This window comes from Trichoplusia ni, chromosome 6, assembly GCF_003590095.1.
Source record: "Trichoplusia ni isolate ovarian cell line Hi5 chromosome 6, tn1, whole genome shotgun sequence".
Classification (NCBI taxonomy): Eukaryota; Metazoa; Arthropoda; class Insecta; order Lepidoptera; family Noctuidae; genus Trichoplusia; species Trichoplusia ni.
Genome location: NC_039483.1, coordinates 15,968,677 through 15,986,335, shown reverse-complemented (window position 1 = coordinate 15,986,335; position 17,659 = coordinate 15,968,677). Strand labels below are relative to the sequence as shown.

The window sequence follows — 17,659 nt, the reverse complement described above, 5'->3', positions numbered from 1 at the left end:
CAATAGACAAACAATAATATTATAAAGTTATTATTTTCTTGGAACATGGTCTATGCTTCAAAGTTGTAAAAATTTAATCTCTCCATCACAATGTTAAACAATTTTAAATATCTTAATTATAAGCATATAGCACCTCTAAATTAAAATCTTGGTAACACTATAAGACTACCATGAGTATTCCCGATCAAATGTGTAGAAACTTTCTATTGTAATCGGCAAACTCTTCCGGCGTCAACAGATACTTAGCGACCATCTTGTATTTATCCGGTTGGTCCAGGATATCTATAAGCGGCACTAGTTTCAACAAGTATTCATTGAGGACCTTCCTGTCAACATTGCCAATCAGATTGTTGTCCTTATTCCAGAAGTAAGGGATTTTCCCCACCACTAAAGCCTGGTGCAGTTTCCCCACCATCAGCTTGAACAGGCTCGCAAGATTGTTCTTCCTCCAATAATCTGCGTCCATGCTTTCTACCGCATTCCAGTAAAATAGGGTTTTTACATGGTAACATGTAATTATTTCCATTCCCAACGATTCTCGTAGCTTTTTCATCTGAAATCATTAAAAGCCGTTAGTGATTCTAGTAGTATAACCATACTATGGTTAGATGCTACTATTGCCATACATCTTCAACATAATCTGTCAACAAATGTACACTTTAAGAGAGCATAACATAATGTTTACTTACCAGCCAAATAGCTTGTCGTGAGCAGTTTTCTTTTGTTTGACTCGATTTGAAGAGGAGGAAGTCATAAGAATCGTTCATTAATTCCCTCTCCTGGTTATGAAGAGCCAAACGCCAGGACCTCAGCTGTCCGAGCACGCTAGGAGACTCCTTGTTGGGCTTGCCGACGACCATCCAATAGTACTTCTTGCATTTTTGTGGGATTTGCCGATAGCTCTTACCGATGGGCCACCGATCTTCCGGGAACTTCAGGCACGGCACAAGATCGACGTCCAGTTTGAACTTTCTAGATTTGTTGCTAATCAGAAGCGTCATAGCCGGACCTGACTCAGATTTGTCTATAATGTAAGGCACGCCTTCGACGTAATACAGAGGTCGGTTGCCAGACACCTCGAATTTGTTTAATGCCTTGTTCACAACACTTTTAAACCAATCGTTGAATTTTGACCGAAGGAGGTAGTTAGAGTCATCCTTCCATTGAAACGCGGCTCTGTTGATCAGCCATTCTTCCTTGTCTCTCATCGGCAGCCGTTGGAACTGGACGCCCATCTTAAGCTGGACGAAGCCAGCTGATGTCGGCTCGATGATAATGCCGCTCTCAGTTGGGTTCAAAGCATCAGTTTCGATGTTCCAGGGCAAACCAATAACTATATCCATGTCAAATTTATCAGGTTTCTTTATGTGTATATTATGCCGTAGTGGTTGCCAGCTAGCGGGACCTAAAAATACCTGTGTTGTATTGGATAAAAAATCTGTAGTAAGTTTAAAAGAATACTGTTGGCAAATTGAACCTAAAAATATCGTTATGTTCAATAAAACTTCCATGATAAGCTTAATAGAAATCTTGCCTTCTTAAAATAAACACTTACCGTGCTTGCATATTTCCGGTAATACGGATCCACTTCCTTCATTTTCGTGTGTAGTTTTAAGAAAATGGCGTCGAACACTTTGTAGTGGAGATCGAACTCTTTCTGTTTGCTGTATCTGACGTGGATGTCTGATAGCAGGGAGTTCAAATTGGTGATATCGGGGTTTTCTGGAGCTTCCTTTGTGTCCCTAAAAACGATCGAAACTTTATATCGATACATTTGTTTAGTACTATAAAGAAGGTTAAAAATCTAATACTATGGTTTGGTTTAATACAAATACCAATAAATAAACGACAAATTATTTCGGTGCTAAAAATCTTACCCTGATGTGGAAATTCTGTTGATTAAATCACTAAGATACGAGGAAACCGGATCGGAACGTGTCGATGTCGATGCAGTAGGTTCTTGTTCCTCGGGCGTTCCTTGGTCAGCAGGTCTTGGCTTCCGTACCAGTGACCGAGCTATATAGCTCAGCTGCCCATCGTGAACAAAGTCCAACACTCCAAACACACCAGTGAACACCGTCAGAAACTCCTTAGCTTTGTCTTTATTCCCGTCAGTACGATTTTCGCTCTCGTCGGGCATTTTGCTGTAGGCATAACATCTCACACTTATAAGAAAACACGTCTTTCGAACACGACTAAAATTAATTAATTTTCTGCATACCATGCTGCAACCTTGATTTTTTTGTAGGTTTGCTTTTGATTTCCTCTTACCTATTAAAGTTTTTCTGACTGGATGTCCATGCAGTAGCATTGGTTCGAGTTCTAGAAGGCAAGGAGTTGGTTTGTGTCGTAGTTGCTGGTGGTGTTTCCTCTTCAGGTTGCGGGTTTCCCTGAGTCATTTGACGTGACATGTAGTACAGCGCGCCGCCGAACGCTACGCCTACCAAACCCACCGCAGCACCGGTCGTGAACGAAAACTGATTGTCTCTCTCATTATTCTTGCTTGTATTATTTCTCTTCTGGTCAGACATAATTGCTGTAGATAATAAGAACACAAAAATAAACTTTAGAACATATGAAATAGATTACAATTTTAACCCATTTTTAGATGTTCTAGTAAGTAACAGTCTAGATAACTATAAAAATCATAGCTTTTCGAATCGATATTTTGACTATGAAGGTATATTCACTTTCATACGCCGCCATAAATAAACGTATCCGATTAGACAGACCATTATAACGGAGACCATAGCTATAGGGCTACAAAAATCACAGCTTTTAAATAAGATCGGTAATACCAATATACTATCAAATTATATGTCGACGAGTAACAGTGACTTAAGACCTACTTAATAATTTAATATTTCCATAGATATAAATTAGTCCTACAATTTACGATTTTATTATTAATTAACTTGTAGTACTCATGTAGGTACACTAACTTAATACTATTATACACATAATGTATGAATATGTGTCTATTCTGAAATCAGAAACTGTCTTACTTAGTTTGAAGGATTTCATTCAATGTGTATTATCTTCTATTAGATTAGCTATTATATTCTTCTATTAAGATTATATAATCAAAAACCCAAAATTAACATTGATATTAAATTAGTAAATAAATGTGTCAATAATTTAACGGTTTTTCATTATACCGTCTACCACTTCTTCTTGTAAAACTATTGCAGTTGTGAGAGAGAGAGACACCGCTATCCACCGAGTCGTGCGCTGTCACGCTTCCACTGGGTATTTGACTCAATCTTATAATATAAATCTGTATATTGAATTTTCATTTTATCGCGTAATTAAAAAGTAAGGAAGATTACAAGCACTTAAGTTTGGTAGGTTGGACTTAGCACATCTCTTGCTAGTAAAAAGTGTACTGGTAAGTGACGTCACAAGAGATTTAAAATCAATTAAAGAATAAATACAGATCCAATATTTTTTGGAAATCGGTTAGACGGACTTAAAAGGTATTTTTGACGGACCTGTTGGTTTAGTGGTTAGTGACCCTGACTGCTATCCCGGAGTTCGTGGGTTCGATTCCCACCCAGGACAAATGTTTGTGTGATGAGCACGATCATTTGTTCTGTGCCTGGGTGTAATTTATCTATATTATGTATGTATTTAGAACTATATAAGTATGTTTATCAGTTGTCTAGTACTCATAACACAAGCTCTGCTTAATTTGAGACTAGATGGCGTTGTGTGAATGTTGTCCAATATTATATTATATATTATACTATTATTTTAGTCAAATATTGCTATGAGACGCGGCCCTCAGTACACATCGACTCATAGTGCACCGAGTTTGTGTTTAATAAACAGTTTCAATTTAGATTTCCTAATCTCAACACTTACAGGCTACGCACACATATACATTAATTGTATCGTTTTGTTTATATTCTTACCTTAACCAAGTCCTGAGTACACATCAAAGATAAAAACACTCGATTACAATAATAAACGTAAAACTTTCCTAAACTGGCGTCATTTTGATAAGAACAAAGAAAGTCTAATACTCGGTAACTAATATGTAAAACTCGAACGATTCTCTACATTGAACAGCTAAAATTATCTGAAAGAGAAGCCAGACACAAATTAAAATTTCTTCTAGGTAGGTATAACGTCACTTGCGTTTCTTGTCATCCTACTAACGTTTCATCTATTACTAGCTGTTGCCCGCGACTTCGTCCCCTTGGGTAGAAGATATAAGTTATGATTTAGGTATACCTGCCCGGTTTTTTTCACACTTTCACATTATATCTTAGCTCCTATTAGTCGCAGCGTGATGGTTTATAGCCTAAAGCCTTCCTCGATGAATGGTCTATTCAACACAAAAAGAATTTTTCAATTTGGACCAGTAGTTCCTGAGATTAGCGCGTTCAAACAAACAAACAAACTCTTCAACTTTATATATTAGTATAGATTAGTATAGATGAATAACCATTTACACACAATGTATTGGTAGAATATTTAATTACCTATCTTAATAAAAAAAATAGTAAAATAAAATGCTAATAAAGCCAAGTATATAGCTTCTAAATTGGAAGAAATGCGTTTGACGCAGCAACACTGGACAGTGTTCGGGTAATCCCTAAATTTTGAGTATGTTTTATTTTTGGTATACATTGATAACAGCAGCGGCGGCCTTACCCATTGCGAGGCCCCGGGCGGAAGGTCTTAACAAAATGATCTGCGTACTTGCTACTTCAAAAAATCAACGAGCTTTGTTTTAGATAGTCTTACTTATGAATTAGTTAACTAACTTTATTTGAATTTTAGGGGTGCGATGCCCCCGCAAGAGCGAGGCCCCCGCAAGAGCGAGGCCCCGGGCGATTGCCCTGTTCGCCACCCCCTAAGGCCGCCACTGGATAACAGTATTTGTAGACCAACCTAAATGTAACAAACTTATTTCGAAAATGAATGTCACTGCTGCCACAAAAGTGCTGCGGAAATTAAAATATGAATGATATTAAAATAATCGTCGCTTATCGACTGAATACGTTCAATATACGAGCATATACATATTTAAAAAAAAACTCTTTAAAATATTTTATAAGGTAAAGTGATAAGGAAGTAATTGTTAGTTTACTTGCAGTAGACATTTCTATGAAAAAATAAATAAACACAAAACACTCTTTTTGTATAGATGCTCAAAAAGAAACTCATTTTCACACTATAATATTCTTTATTTAAATATAGGTACAAATATAATTTATAAATAAAGTATTTTAACAAGTCAGAATAAAATATGTTGATTACAATATTAATAAAATATACTATATATTATACTATTATGACAATACTAACACGACTAATAAATAAAACGGCTTCACATTACTAACAGTCAGTATCAAATTGAGACACTCCCATGTTTCACAAACATTCAAATCATAGCCCATAGATACCCAGACTCAGAACAAGCATTCGTATATCACATTTCCATGTATTTCTCTGAATTACAAACATCTATGTGTATAAAATTGCTACCTTAAAAAATGCAATGTCATAAAAATATGAATCTTAACTAACATACAATATCATAGGCAGATAGGCAGGCAATAGCTTGCTTTTTTTTAGCTGCACATAATTTAAATTGAATTTTCAACTGTCAAGTGTAAAGTACTGTGTAAGCAAATGTCATGTCGTTCGTTAGTCATCTAATTAAATCAGCTGACAAAAAATAATCGTTAAAAAATCTGCTTCACAATCATATTATGCACATGTTTTTAAGGCCTATTTTAACGTCAAATCTATTTACTAAAATGTAGCTTACTTCAAATGGTCCAAATCCTAAATACTTAAATTACGGCTAATTAAGGCTAAATCTTATCAAAAAAAATGTGATGCAAAAATATTATTTGAGTACTTAATTTTAACCTTGAACAGACAGATTTCTGAATGATATGATAAAATAAAAATACGTATTCAATATTTTATGAAAAACTGTCTGATGGACTAAACATTAGATTTTTAATATTAGATTAAGTCTAATAATTCGATCCTTTTGTCACGGGGGATTCACAACCTGAACAGGACAAGCTTTCGTGGATCACACAAACGCTTTTGGTGACATTTAGCACTCGATCTGTGCTGTGATAAGGTGACCAACACAATGCGAGCCATAACGGCAACTTAATATCGAGTACTGTCAGAGGCAATTGCCCTTACACAAAGTATGTAAAACGTTATAAAATATACATTTCAGATTTTGTATAAAAACTTCAAAGAGATAAATAATTTAAATATATGTATCACTTTTATAGCACGTCTAAATCAACATCTCTTAATACTTTATCGAGTTAAGTATCTTCAAATGTGTAGAAACTTTCTATTGTAATCGGCAAACTCTTCCGGCGTCAACAGATACTTAGCGACCATCTTGTATTTATCCGGTTGGTCCAGGATATCTATAAGCGGCACTAGTTTCAACAAGTATTCATTGAGGACCTTCCTGTCAACATTGCCAATCAGATTGTTGTCCTTATTCCAGAAGTAAGGGATTTTCCCCACCACTAAAGCCTGGTGCAGTTTCCCAACCATCAGTTTGAACAATGTCGCGGGATTGTTCCTCCTCCAATATTCTGGGTCATTGATTTCGACTACATCCCAATAAAATAGGGTCTTGATGTAGTAACTTGCAATCTTTTTCATTCCCAACGAGTCCCTTAGCTTTTTCACCTGAAATAATTTAGTCTTTAGTGAAGGCAATTAACAAATGATTGCAAGAACAAAAATTATGAAGTCAGTTTAAAACATAGACACGGTGCACGGTGTGATTAGACTAGTTCCGGGAGTAAAAGTCTAATTATTATGTCAAAAAATGCGTATCAAATGTAAACAAAATTCCGTGATCTGTGTCAAAAATAATCATTATTATCAGCCGGATGTACAATATCTGATGTTTTGATTAAATATATATTGTTCATCGATGTATCTAGGTCGTGCGCAATAGATGGATGTGGTTCTACGACAAAGGTAACACCTAGTCCTAGTTATGGCGTGCATTTTTGATAATTCCGTATTAAAGTTTTAGAAAGCATAAGGTTTACTCACCAGTCGAATAGCTTGTCGTAAGTTGTAAGAATTGTGCATTAATTCCCTCTCCTGGTTATGAAGAGCCAAACGCCAGGACCTCAGCTGTCCGAGCACGCTAGGAGACTCCTTGTTGGGCTTGCCGACGACCATCCAATAGTCTTTCTTGCATTTTTGTGGGATTTGCCGATAGCTCTTACCGATGGGCCACCGATCTTCCGGAAACTTGAGGCACGGCACAAGATCGACGTCCAGTTTGAAGTTTCTAGATTTGTTGCTAATCAGAAGCGTCATAGCCGGACCAGACTCAGATTTGTCAATAATGTAAGGCACGCCTTCGACGTAATACAGAGGTCGGTTGCCAGACACCTCGAATTTGTTTAATGCCTTGTTCACAACACTTTTGAACCAATCGTTGAATTTTGACCGAAGGAGGTAGTTAGAGTCATCCTTCCATTCATACGCGGCTCTGTTGATCAGCCATTCTTCCTTGTCTCTCATCGGCAGCCGTTGGAACTGGACGCCCATCTTAAGCTGGACGAAGCCAGCTGATGTCGGCTCGATGAGAATGTCGCTTCCAGTTGGGTTCATAGCATCTGTTTTAATGTTCAATGGCAAACCAATAACTATATCCATGTCAAATTCGTCAGGCTTCTTGATACGCAAATTATCGTAGTGGCTGCCAGCAAATTGAACCTGAAAACAATTGTTGTGTTCAATAAAACTTGCATGGTCTTAATAGAAAACATGCACTCTTAAAATACCTAAACACTTACCGTGCTTGAATATTTCCGGTAATACGGATCCACTTCCTTCATTTTCTTGTGTAGATCTTGGAAAATGGTGTCGAATACTTTGTAGTGGAGATCGAACTCTTTCAGTTTGATGTACCTCACGTGGATGTCTGATAGCAGGGAGTTCAAGTTTGTGATAACGGGGTTGTCTGGAGGCACCTCCCTGATTCTGACACTGGACGAAGCTACACTTGGGCTTCCACTGAAATAGATAATGTGTTTTTTAAGGTTTCATATTTTGCAGATGTTGAGAAGCAGGAAGTTGTTTTCAAAAACTCTGCTTGCTACTAGCGCCTCTAGTGACGGTTTTATTCTTGTTACAATTTATCTGAGATAAAAAATAAAAAATAAAAAAATAAATAAATGCGGACAACATCACATACATTGTTCTGTACCCAAAGTAAGTTGCTAAAGCACCCAGACCCGCGACAATGTAGAAATGTGAATTTTTACATTGACCCGACCGGGGATCGAACCCGGGACCTTAGAGCTAGCGACACCTTGAAACTGGTGCGTACGCCACTCGACCACGGAAGTCGTCGAAATCTTACCTTGATGTTGAAATTCTGTTCATCAAATCACTAAGATACGATGAGATCGAATCATTGTCACTTTTTCTTGACGTGGATGCAGTAGGATTGGCTTGGATTCTGGGTGTCGAGGAGTGCCTCGATGTCGCAGACCTTAGTGGCGCTTGGTCTTCAGGCGGCGGGTTTCCTTGTGCAGCTGGTCTTGACGTCGGCATCAGCGAACGAGTCAGGTAGTACAGCGCGCCGCCGGCTGCAACACCGATTAGACCCATCGCGGCTCCGGCCACATACGACGAATACTGATTATCCCTCTCATTATTCCTGTTAGTATTATTCCTGTCCTCGTTTGGCATTTCGCTGAAAGTCAAAAAGTGTAGGTACACAATTTACTACAAGTTTATAAAAAATATATATTTCAAGGGAATATGGGATCCCGCACACGGGCCACCGGCCACAACCACAAAACGCCGCTACTGGCACTGGCTATTTCCTATACTTTTATGCAGTTTATATAGAAGAGCGAGCAATGTTTTGTAGCGTGTGGCGACCTCTAGCTTCAACCTTATGCAGCAAGTCCCTATAAACTACAGTAAATATGCCTGTATCGGCGTTTTGTAGTTGTGGCCGGTGGCCCGTGTGCGACGATCCTATGAGGTGCTGGGAATAGTACCTAATACCTTTATTGGTACTTAGTTGAGTTAATTTGTACCTACCTATTAACATTTCCTTGATATTTAATTTTTAGAACTTTAAAAACTAAGTGTTTTAACTTACACCTAATTTTATGTTGCTTCAATTTAATTTCTATTGCACAATTCTCCTTAAAGGCATTTGTGATTGTTTTGTCAATATTACTCTGAAGATGTGCCGGTTATGATGGGTAAACCGAATAAACACTGATCAATCATATACTGAATAGAACTATAATTATATAGTTGACAAATGGATCAGTAACAGCCACAGTACTTGTAGGTCCTTATATTCCATAAATTTTTTAGACATTTGGTGATAAAAAAGTCAAATGCTGTTACTCTATACTTGAAAAAAATATCAGACTAAATTTTTTATATTTTTTTTATGTTTCCTGTTTTAGATCTCAGTGCTGGGCAAAGGCCACCTTATTTTTCTTCCAAACTACCTATCTTTCACGTGTACCCTGGCCACCCCGCACAATATATCTGATCATTACACCACTTTCAAACAGACCATTGTTTTTCATAACAACTTAAAACTTAACAAGTCAGGAATCATAATATGAATATGTTTCAAACAATTTGATAAAGTAAAATGTGTTGCTTAAACAAAAAAATATTATATATTTTAAATATTATTTAAATAAAATAATTAATAATTCCTACATATTTAATTCATATTTTATTTATTCATACCTTTTTTTACTAGTTTTATGCAAGAAGTCTAGGGATAAATCTTCTTTCAACAACCTAATGATATAGTTACCTATGTATAAATATACATCATAAAATTAAAATAAAATAAAATATTATATTAACTATACTACTTAAGTAGCAAATAAGGTAAAGAATGTTGTAGTTACCTACTTCATTTCACACTATATTCATTATCTTTAAAAATAGATTATAATTATAATTAAATATATTAAACATAAAGATAAGGCATTAGACAACTCTAATTTACTGTTCATTGATATTAAATGAAAACTTGTTCTAGAAAAACTATTTTCTTTGCCTACTTATACACCTTCTCACTGCACTGTGATTCAGAGTGTTTATGAAACAGTCTGACCATAAGTTACCTTCCATAAAACATGCCACGCATATAAATATAAATAAACAATAATATAATTTGTTTTTTTTTTGCTTACCTTCTTGTATGTAGGTATTTATCAAATAAAAGCAGTTACGAAAAGATTACAACGAAACACAATGAACTCTGTGCACTTGCACTTCGTAAGTTAAAATGTGAAAACTCAAACGATTCTCCAATATTTACAGCACTGTCCGGCTAAATTTATGCAAGTCAGTAAGGCTAGATACTAATTAAAAATTCTTCTAAAAGTAATGTCACTTTCGGATTTTGTATTTTATTAACATTCGATGCGATATATATAACCGTTTACAAACAATTTGGTGTACAAATAATTAATTAACTAAGAAAAATTACTTAATAATCACAAGAAATGTTATGATATCGAAAAATAAAACTTCTAAATGAAAACCATATTCAACCAAGTTAGTAGAAAATTATTACGCGGCAATACTGATTAATTTGGGGGATATCCCCAAATTGTGGATACGTAAGGAATGAAAAATAATTATGCAAACTTCATAGAATTTTACTTATTGCATACTTACAATGGGTTGTAATTTTAGCGATGCGAGAAGGAGTTGTATTATAATTTTATTAGATTAAAATTGTTTCTGCACATTTATAGCTGCCAGACCATACTCATGATCATTGAATTGTACGAAATTGAACTTTATTGCCGTGAAGTGAGAGCTGACAAGTTTTGCCGGTAATGTCGTATTGTGTACACGATCAATGTCTTGAAAAAAAAAAACGAACTTAAATTATTTTCATTCAAAACAAAAGTAAATTTAAAAATGACTTGTGATGTGTCACACTCAGTGTGTATGTAATTTTTTTTTGCCATACTCGAAGCTTAGATTAGACGCATTACAATGACCGATTTGTATCAAACGCGCAAGTTCTCATTCTATTTACTATTAGTGCCAAAGGAGATAAAACAGTCCTGGTATTTATTTAAATTAAAATTAAATCAAATAGATTAAGAAATAATTTCGACTTAAGTGTACTTTAGGTTATTATAATAATTCAAAAACTTTATAACTTGTTTAATGAAATATAATCTGTGGTTACGCTAATTTTTCAGCTGTTTCTGTCAAAGTCACATTAATTGTCGTTTCAAATGTCACAACACAATTTACCTGTTTTTGTCATCTGTAAATACTTTCTTGCGTGTGAATTTGTTTTATGCAAATTATATAAAGAAATGCCTGCTTAAACTCCCTAAAAAGTTTAGTTATTGTGTAGATAGGGTTAATAGGGATGCCTAAACTTCGTTTGGAATAGAAGTGTTCTGTGTTGAATAAAATTGGATTTAACGTAGTTTACTAATTTATATATTAACTATATCTAACTAATATATACGCATTCGGAACTAATAGAAAAGAGTTTTACGATATTTTGCGTCTTAGTAATATACGATTAATGTACACTTTTGATTTTGAATACGCCAACACTTACTTATCTTCCATGGAAATCCCGGCTTTTTTAGCTTGTGAAGTTGCAGCCGAAGGAAGCATGAAGTATTCTGCCACACATACAACGTATTACGACGCACGGAACCGGTCAACCGAGTTCCTTAATCTTTTTGCAGTGACTTGAAAAAAAAAAAAACTGAATCCTGGTTAGTAGCAGTATTATTATTGTACTTGTAATCAGTTGAGTGATAAAGAATTAAAGCATTCATTAAGTGGGTGTCATTTGTTAATGGTTTCATAGTAATTATCAATTTAAATGATGTAAAATGTCTCATAATTCTTTAAGTAGCTGTGTTGTGGCTATTTATGGTTTGTAGAAGCAAGTTATAAATAGCAGTGCAGTCCCTATTCTGCCCATAACTACATCAGAGAAATTTCCTCTTGCAAATGGGTGCTTTGTTTGATTGGTTTCTTACTTTGCTTTACTGTATGTGACAACATACAAAACAAAACTGTTGTGTGACCATCTTAGTGTGTTAAATTCTATTTGTGATTAATAAATTAATGTAAGTATTTCAATCTTGTAATGTTACAAATACTATTAATTATTGTTTATGACATTTTTTTATTTTCAACCTTTTAGTGTGAAGTAAAAATAGTGTTGATATTTTAAAACTCCTTATCTTTAATGAGATATTAATGAAAATAATTGCGCACAGATTTATATAATTAGTCAAAAACAGAGATCAATGGACTGCTATTCATATCTAGATCTCAGTTCTGCCAAGCAAATAGGTGATATATGAGACTGTTGGCAAGTCTAAAGCTAAGGATAAACAATGTTTCCAAACATTATATTATTATGTTGACGTTAACCGCATGCTTTGGTTAAATGTTTATATTTCCAGTTAGAATTTCTATTTTCATAACTATTTGTAAAACAGAGTGTAACAAAACCTGATGCAATACAGTAGGTATATTAAAAAAGGTTTCTAAACAACTTAATTTCAGTTTTTGAGTAGTTATTGTTTGAATTAAGCCTTTAATTTGCAGTCTGGAACTATTATTTGAAAATATTATTTTTGGCTTTATTTCAATTTATTCATTACAAATTTAAATATCAAGGTTTGTCATCTGTAAATACCATTTACTTCTGGATCTATTATGCGAATAATCTAAACAAATTCATTTTTAAACTGCCTAAAAAGTATTTCTGAACTAAAAATCTAGATAGAGTTTATAGTTTGGTATACAAGTGTTTTGTGTTGAAAATACAACATTTTGAAATTCTTTATTCAAACCATATACAAGTATAGTTTATGGTATGGTGGAGTTCACCATGCCAAAAAAACTGCTGAATATATTTCATTGTCTATTGTATCAGGATAGGGCAAATACTTGTGAATTGTAATCCTTATATGGCCAGTCAAAAGGCTGAATAACAAGGAACATTAAGTATTAAAAAGAGCCTACAATGAGTTTTTATGTATTATGAATATTGAATGGGCAGGCTTAAATAATAGGTACAGGAAACTCAGTTCATCCAATGATAATGTGTTATATAGTTTTAATTTCCATGCACAGGAAATATAAATAATCAGTTTAGTTGTATTGTCAACAACATTTCTTATCATAACTATCACAAATACATGAAACCTAAATTAAGTAAACAATGTTTTAATTATGTAATTCTTAATTAATTCGTTAAATACTTTGATGAACATTTTAAAATTAATGAGTTGATTATGAGTTACTTAGCAGTCAAAGATTCACTCAAAATAATTATTTTGAAATAAAAAAAAGGTCAGATAAAACTATTTGTAACATAGCACTGACATAAGTGTTCTTATCACTTTCTTCGTATTTATAATACAGCTACATGATGCAGCAAGTACCTATTTCAAAGTATTTAAAGATAAACATAATTGAATTATTGATAACAATTAATACTTAGACACTTTATAAATTTATGTAGTATTGGACTTTATATTAAGTCTAGAGGCCTATATACAGCAGCTGATGATGACGATCAATTATTAAAGTAAAGAATTTAATTCTCAACTAGGAAAAAGGCATAAAACTATTACATTATTCGTGAATTCGAATTACTATTGAGAAACTCATCAATTTAAAAAGTCGACCCAATATATCACATCTTTGTTTTTAAACAATGAATTGAGTACTGTAAGATTCATAGCTTTAAAATGAAGCAAAGGACAAAATGACGGCGTTATCGCTGGTTGACTCCATTTTGATTCTTGTTAGTTATTTTTCTAATTTTAAATTGACTAATTAGCAGTTATTTCTATTACAGTGAAAAATGAGCACCAAAAAGAAGAGTTTGGATTTGTACTTAGCTGAGGTGTTTAAGCAATTCATTTCAATCAAAGATGAAGACTTTAAAAAGTCCCAAGAAGTGTTCAAAAGCGTTTTCGAGCAAGTCAAGCAGAAGATGGGCGAACAGTGCAACTATTTCAAGAAGTACAGCAAGAATGTAAACATATTTTGTCAAATATTTTTATTTACTGTATATTAACAAAAAATTATGCAGTTTTTTTATATTGTTTTAAATTTACCAGATTATGTATGCCGGAAGCGTCTCAGATAACATCAAAGTGGGCAGAATGGATGAATTCGATATGGACATTGTCATTCGGCTACCAATCAATTATGGCGAAATCATCATTGAAAACGAACAACCAGGCTTCGTTAAACTAAAAATTACGAATGCCTTTGACAACTTGGACAAACAGCCGGACTGGGAGAAGTGTCATAAGGTGACGCGCGAATGGCGGGACTCGGAGAAATACTTCCTTCAGAATAAGTTCCGACAGTGGATGCACGGGATCGTACAGAAGGCTCTGAACATTATGGATATGAAGGTAATGTGGAGACAGAACATGAAGTTTTTTTTCGGCCGGTCGGCCAGTCTAACCGATTTCAGCTAAGTGTCATGGTTTTACAAGGAGCGACTGCCTATCTGACTTTCTACACCCAGTTACCTGGACTAGTTTGACTGGTAAGAAGTCGGACTTTCTAGCTTCTTAGCGTGTTAGTAACAGCCGGGACCCAAAAATTAACGTGTCTCCCAAAACACGAAGGACCACCCATCCGTCAGCATATTCCTACGATCGATCCCTTGTGCAGTTGTAGCTTAGCCTCGAGCGTCTAACAACATATACATTTACAGGTGACCGTTAACGGTGATGTATACCTGCTGACGTACAAGGAATCCGGTCCAGCTTACACGCTGAACATCCGCAACGATGAGGGCAATGACAAGTATTCTCTGGACGTCGACCTGGTGCCTGTCATCAAATTCACCTTCCCTGCTTGTCCAGAAGGTTACAGGTAAGACTAGAAATCTTATGTTTATCTATTTGATCAATGCTTAAACCTGAAAAAGGGTGAGCTATAAAGCGGCTTTTTTTCATTTGCCATTTAAAAAATAACACGTATCCCGTTAAGGAATTCAATGCTTTCACAAACAGACAGATTTAAGACAAGCATTGGTGGTTCACACTAATCCTTGTTCTTTCGCAGGAATCGCACCCGCGAAATAAAGGGGGTTTACCATTTAATCGATTTTTAGCAGGTTGCCTGCCATAAGTTGTAGAATACAATACACGTCTCACATCATAAATGGTAATGATTGATTAAGTATTCACTTAGTCTTAACTCATCCACTATTGCTTTGAACGAGCGTATTATTTTAATTAGTTTTATTCGATGTTGCCATTGTGACGTCATAGCCCCTTATGTACAGCTAGACATATTGATTATAACGGGGTGTAGAAACCTCGGCAACGAAAGTTGAGGAACGAACGCCTTAAAAGCGGCGTCAAATTAGGCTCTAGACGCTCAGCTAGATGCTCAGACGGGCCGCATTTCCAGCCTTAAAGTCAAGTCAAGGATGGCGGTACAGTGGCGCCACTGTGGCGACAATGTGTAATTCAAAAAGTTTTTATTTAACTTTTAGAAACAAGTAGCAGCGCCGCTATAACTTAGTAGTGGCACCACTACTGGGCTTTTTGAAACCAATAGATGACTGTTGAATGAAAGTAAATAATAATAAATATTAGGATGAAAAAGGAACCTTAGCATTTGAAATTAAAAGTAGGACTGTTTCTAAAGTAATGTTCCAGAATTAAATCACTCTGCATTAATACTTATAAAGGGTGTCCCAAAACTCAACGACAATCTGAGACCGGATGAAAGGCCAAGTGATAACAGATCAGGAAAAAAAAAGAAAAACATATCACTCAGTTCAGCGATAATAAATATTGTATATACTAATAAATACCTCAAAAAGAAGTAAAACTAGAGAAAAGTTCGCTTCGTTTATACAAAAACCATCTATTTCAGAGTAATTGACGGTGTGAAAGCTAAAGATTGGTTGGTGGTGCCCAAGCCGAACAAGGGGGTGAACGACAAGACTCTCGTAAACCGGTGCTGGCGTCTCTCCTTTCAAGAACAAGAGAGAGAACTCATCAAGGACTGCAAGGCTTTGAAGACCACTATCCGGCTGGTAAGAGTCTTCTTAAGTTGTACTTATATTATAAAGAAGCAAAGTTTGTGACGTTGTACAGGAGTTTATGGAATCGACTATGAAATCCAAAATAAACTCGAAAAATAGACTCGAAACTCGAAGAATAGTCGACATGGGTCAGCTAGTTAACCAAAATAACTAAATATTTTTATTTATGAAAGTCTCTTAATTTATATCTAAACCCGCATATGATCAAGTTGTTGAAAGGGGGAGCATTGCTCAGCACAAATAACGTGCTGTTCATATAGATGCTGCTTCAGATATGGATTTTCTAAAACGATATCATATCATTTACAGGTGAAAAAACTCCGCGATGCTCTTGAGATGAAAGCAATCGCCAGCTACTATATCAAATCGATCTTCCTAAAGAAAGTCCACGATATGAATGATAAAACATATTGGCAAAACAAAGTGAGCGTCCTGTTTCGTACGATGGTGGAAGAGTTGCATTTAGCTATTCTGAAGAAGGAGATTCCTTTCTTTTGGAACTGCAATCACAATTTGATCGAAGGCCTAAAGCCAACCCTGCAAAAGGTATATTCTGACAAACTGAGAGATGTGCTCGCCAGTATCGACGCGAACGACGTCGAGAAAGTCGTAGCCTACCTCCTGACTGCCGAAGAACTCAAACTGTTTAAGAACTCTGAATTCTATCAGAAACAAGCCGAGAATTTAAGCATTTCTGAATGTTCATCTGATAGTTCAATGTTCAATCAACTAAAGATGTTAAATCTAGAACTAGATGAAATTGATTCGCAGCGTGATAAAGATCAGGCGAAAGATGATAAAATTCAGGAATTTGAGGTTAAGCTTAAACAACTCGAATGCAGAGTTAATTACTTAGAGGATAGGCTTCAAAGATTGGAAAATAAGCAAATTGCCGATATTGTTAACGGTAAAAGTTCTGTGAAACCTGTGACCCCGAGAGGTATGTCGATGGCAGACGCTAAAAAAATCCAATTCCAGTATGATTATGAATGTGAATAGAAGCTTTAAGAATTGATACGGGGTCCTTTTCAAAAGGATCAGGTAAGCCCATTAAAGGCAGTATTAAAAGAGGATTTTTACTTGAGTGACTTACAAAAGAAATTTGTTGCAATTGGACCAATGAAATATGCGAATTGCGAAGCATTGCGTTTACTATTTTAGTCTTTAAGCGATGTGGCTGTGGCGTGTGGTTACTAAAATTGATCTCTGTATAAGAAAAAAATGAATTCTTTAAAGCCAAAATTTTAATCTCTTATTTTATATACTTATGTACTGGAATGATAACTGTTACTTAATTGTGGATGACACATTTAAACGAATAAAATAGTACTATTTACGTTTCTTTTGTCTACTTCTAGTTTAAGGTGAGGAAATTAGTAAAATTATGTCCATGGACAAGACTTTTCACAAATTAGGTATCGCCATGGTATCTCTTCTTCTGGAAACTAATTAAGAGTCGTATCTTAATTATTCTACTTTGAAATCGATTCATCAGATTATAGTCTACAGACATTTTGTTATTATAGATATCACTTGGAGAAATGTAACTATTTC

General features: G+C 35.1%; 3 protein-coding genes across 6 annotated transcripts; 1 reads left to right on the top strand and 2 right to left on the bottom strand.

Annotated features, from left to right (window-relative positions):
* Window positions 1–14: 14 nt before the first annotated feature.
* LOC113495268 lies at window positions 15–4,176 on the bottom strand. 2 transcript variants are annotated; one of them, XM_026873928.1, is made up of 6 exons: window positions 3,915–4,176; window positions 2,272–2,536; window positions 1,878–2,144; window positions 1,556–1,742; window positions 690–1,415; window positions 15–553 (listed from the first exon to the last, which is right to left on the bottom strand). In XM_026873928.1, the coding sequence occupies exons 2-6, from the start codon at window positions 2,529–2,531 to the stop codon at window positions 185–187; spliced, it is 1,809 nt and encodes a 602-aa protein (XP_026729729.1). In that variant the 5' UTR covers window positions 2,532–2,536; window positions 3,915–4,176; the 3' UTR covers window positions 15–184. The 2 variants fall into 2 exon arrangements, with proteins under 2 accessions (XP_026729729.1, XP_026729730.1); XM_026873929.1 differs by lacking the exon at window positions 3,915–4,176 and having other exon boundaries at window positions 2,272–2,752.
* LOC113495269 lies at window positions 145–10,362 on the bottom strand. 2 transcript variants are annotated; one of them, XM_026873931.1, is made up of 6 exons: window positions 10,209–10,362; window positions 8,387–8,722; window positions 7,818–8,037; window positions 7,063–7,737; window positions 6,325–6,687; window positions 145–190 (listed from the first exon to the last, which is right to left on the bottom strand). In XM_026873931.1, exons 2-6 carry the CDS (start codon window positions 8,716–8,718, stop codon window positions 185–187), a joined length of 1,596 nt encoding a protein of 531 aa, XP_026729732.1. In that variant the 5' UTR covers window positions 8,719–8,722; window positions 10,209–10,362; the 3' UTR covers window positions 145–184. The 2 variants fall into 2 exon arrangements, with proteins under 2 accessions (XP_026729732.1, XP_026729731.1); XM_026873930.1 differs by lacking the exon at window positions 145–190 and having other exon boundaries at window positions 5,437–6,687.
* A 1,057-nt stretch (window positions 10,363–11,419) lies between these two features.
* Window positions 11,420–17,442, top strand: LOC113495271. Of its 2 annotated transcripts, none has more exons than XM_026873932.1 (6): window positions 11,420–11,774; window positions 13,883–14,062; window positions 14,148–14,450; window positions 14,759–14,919; window positions 15,934–16,096; window positions 16,415–17,442. In XM_026873932.1, exons 2-6 carry the CDS (start codon window positions 13,889–13,891, stop codon window positions 17,102–17,104), a joined length of 1,491 nt encoding a protein of 496 aa, XP_026729733.1. In that variant the 5' UTR covers window positions 11,420–11,774; window positions 13,883–13,888; the 3' UTR covers window positions 17,105–17,442. The 2 variants fall into 2 exon arrangements, with proteins under 2 accessions (XP_026729733.1, XP_026729734.1); XM_026873933.1 differs by lacking the exon at window positions 11,420–11,774 and adding an exon at window positions 11,796–12,134.
* Window positions 17,443–17,659: the final 217 nt, after the last annotated feature.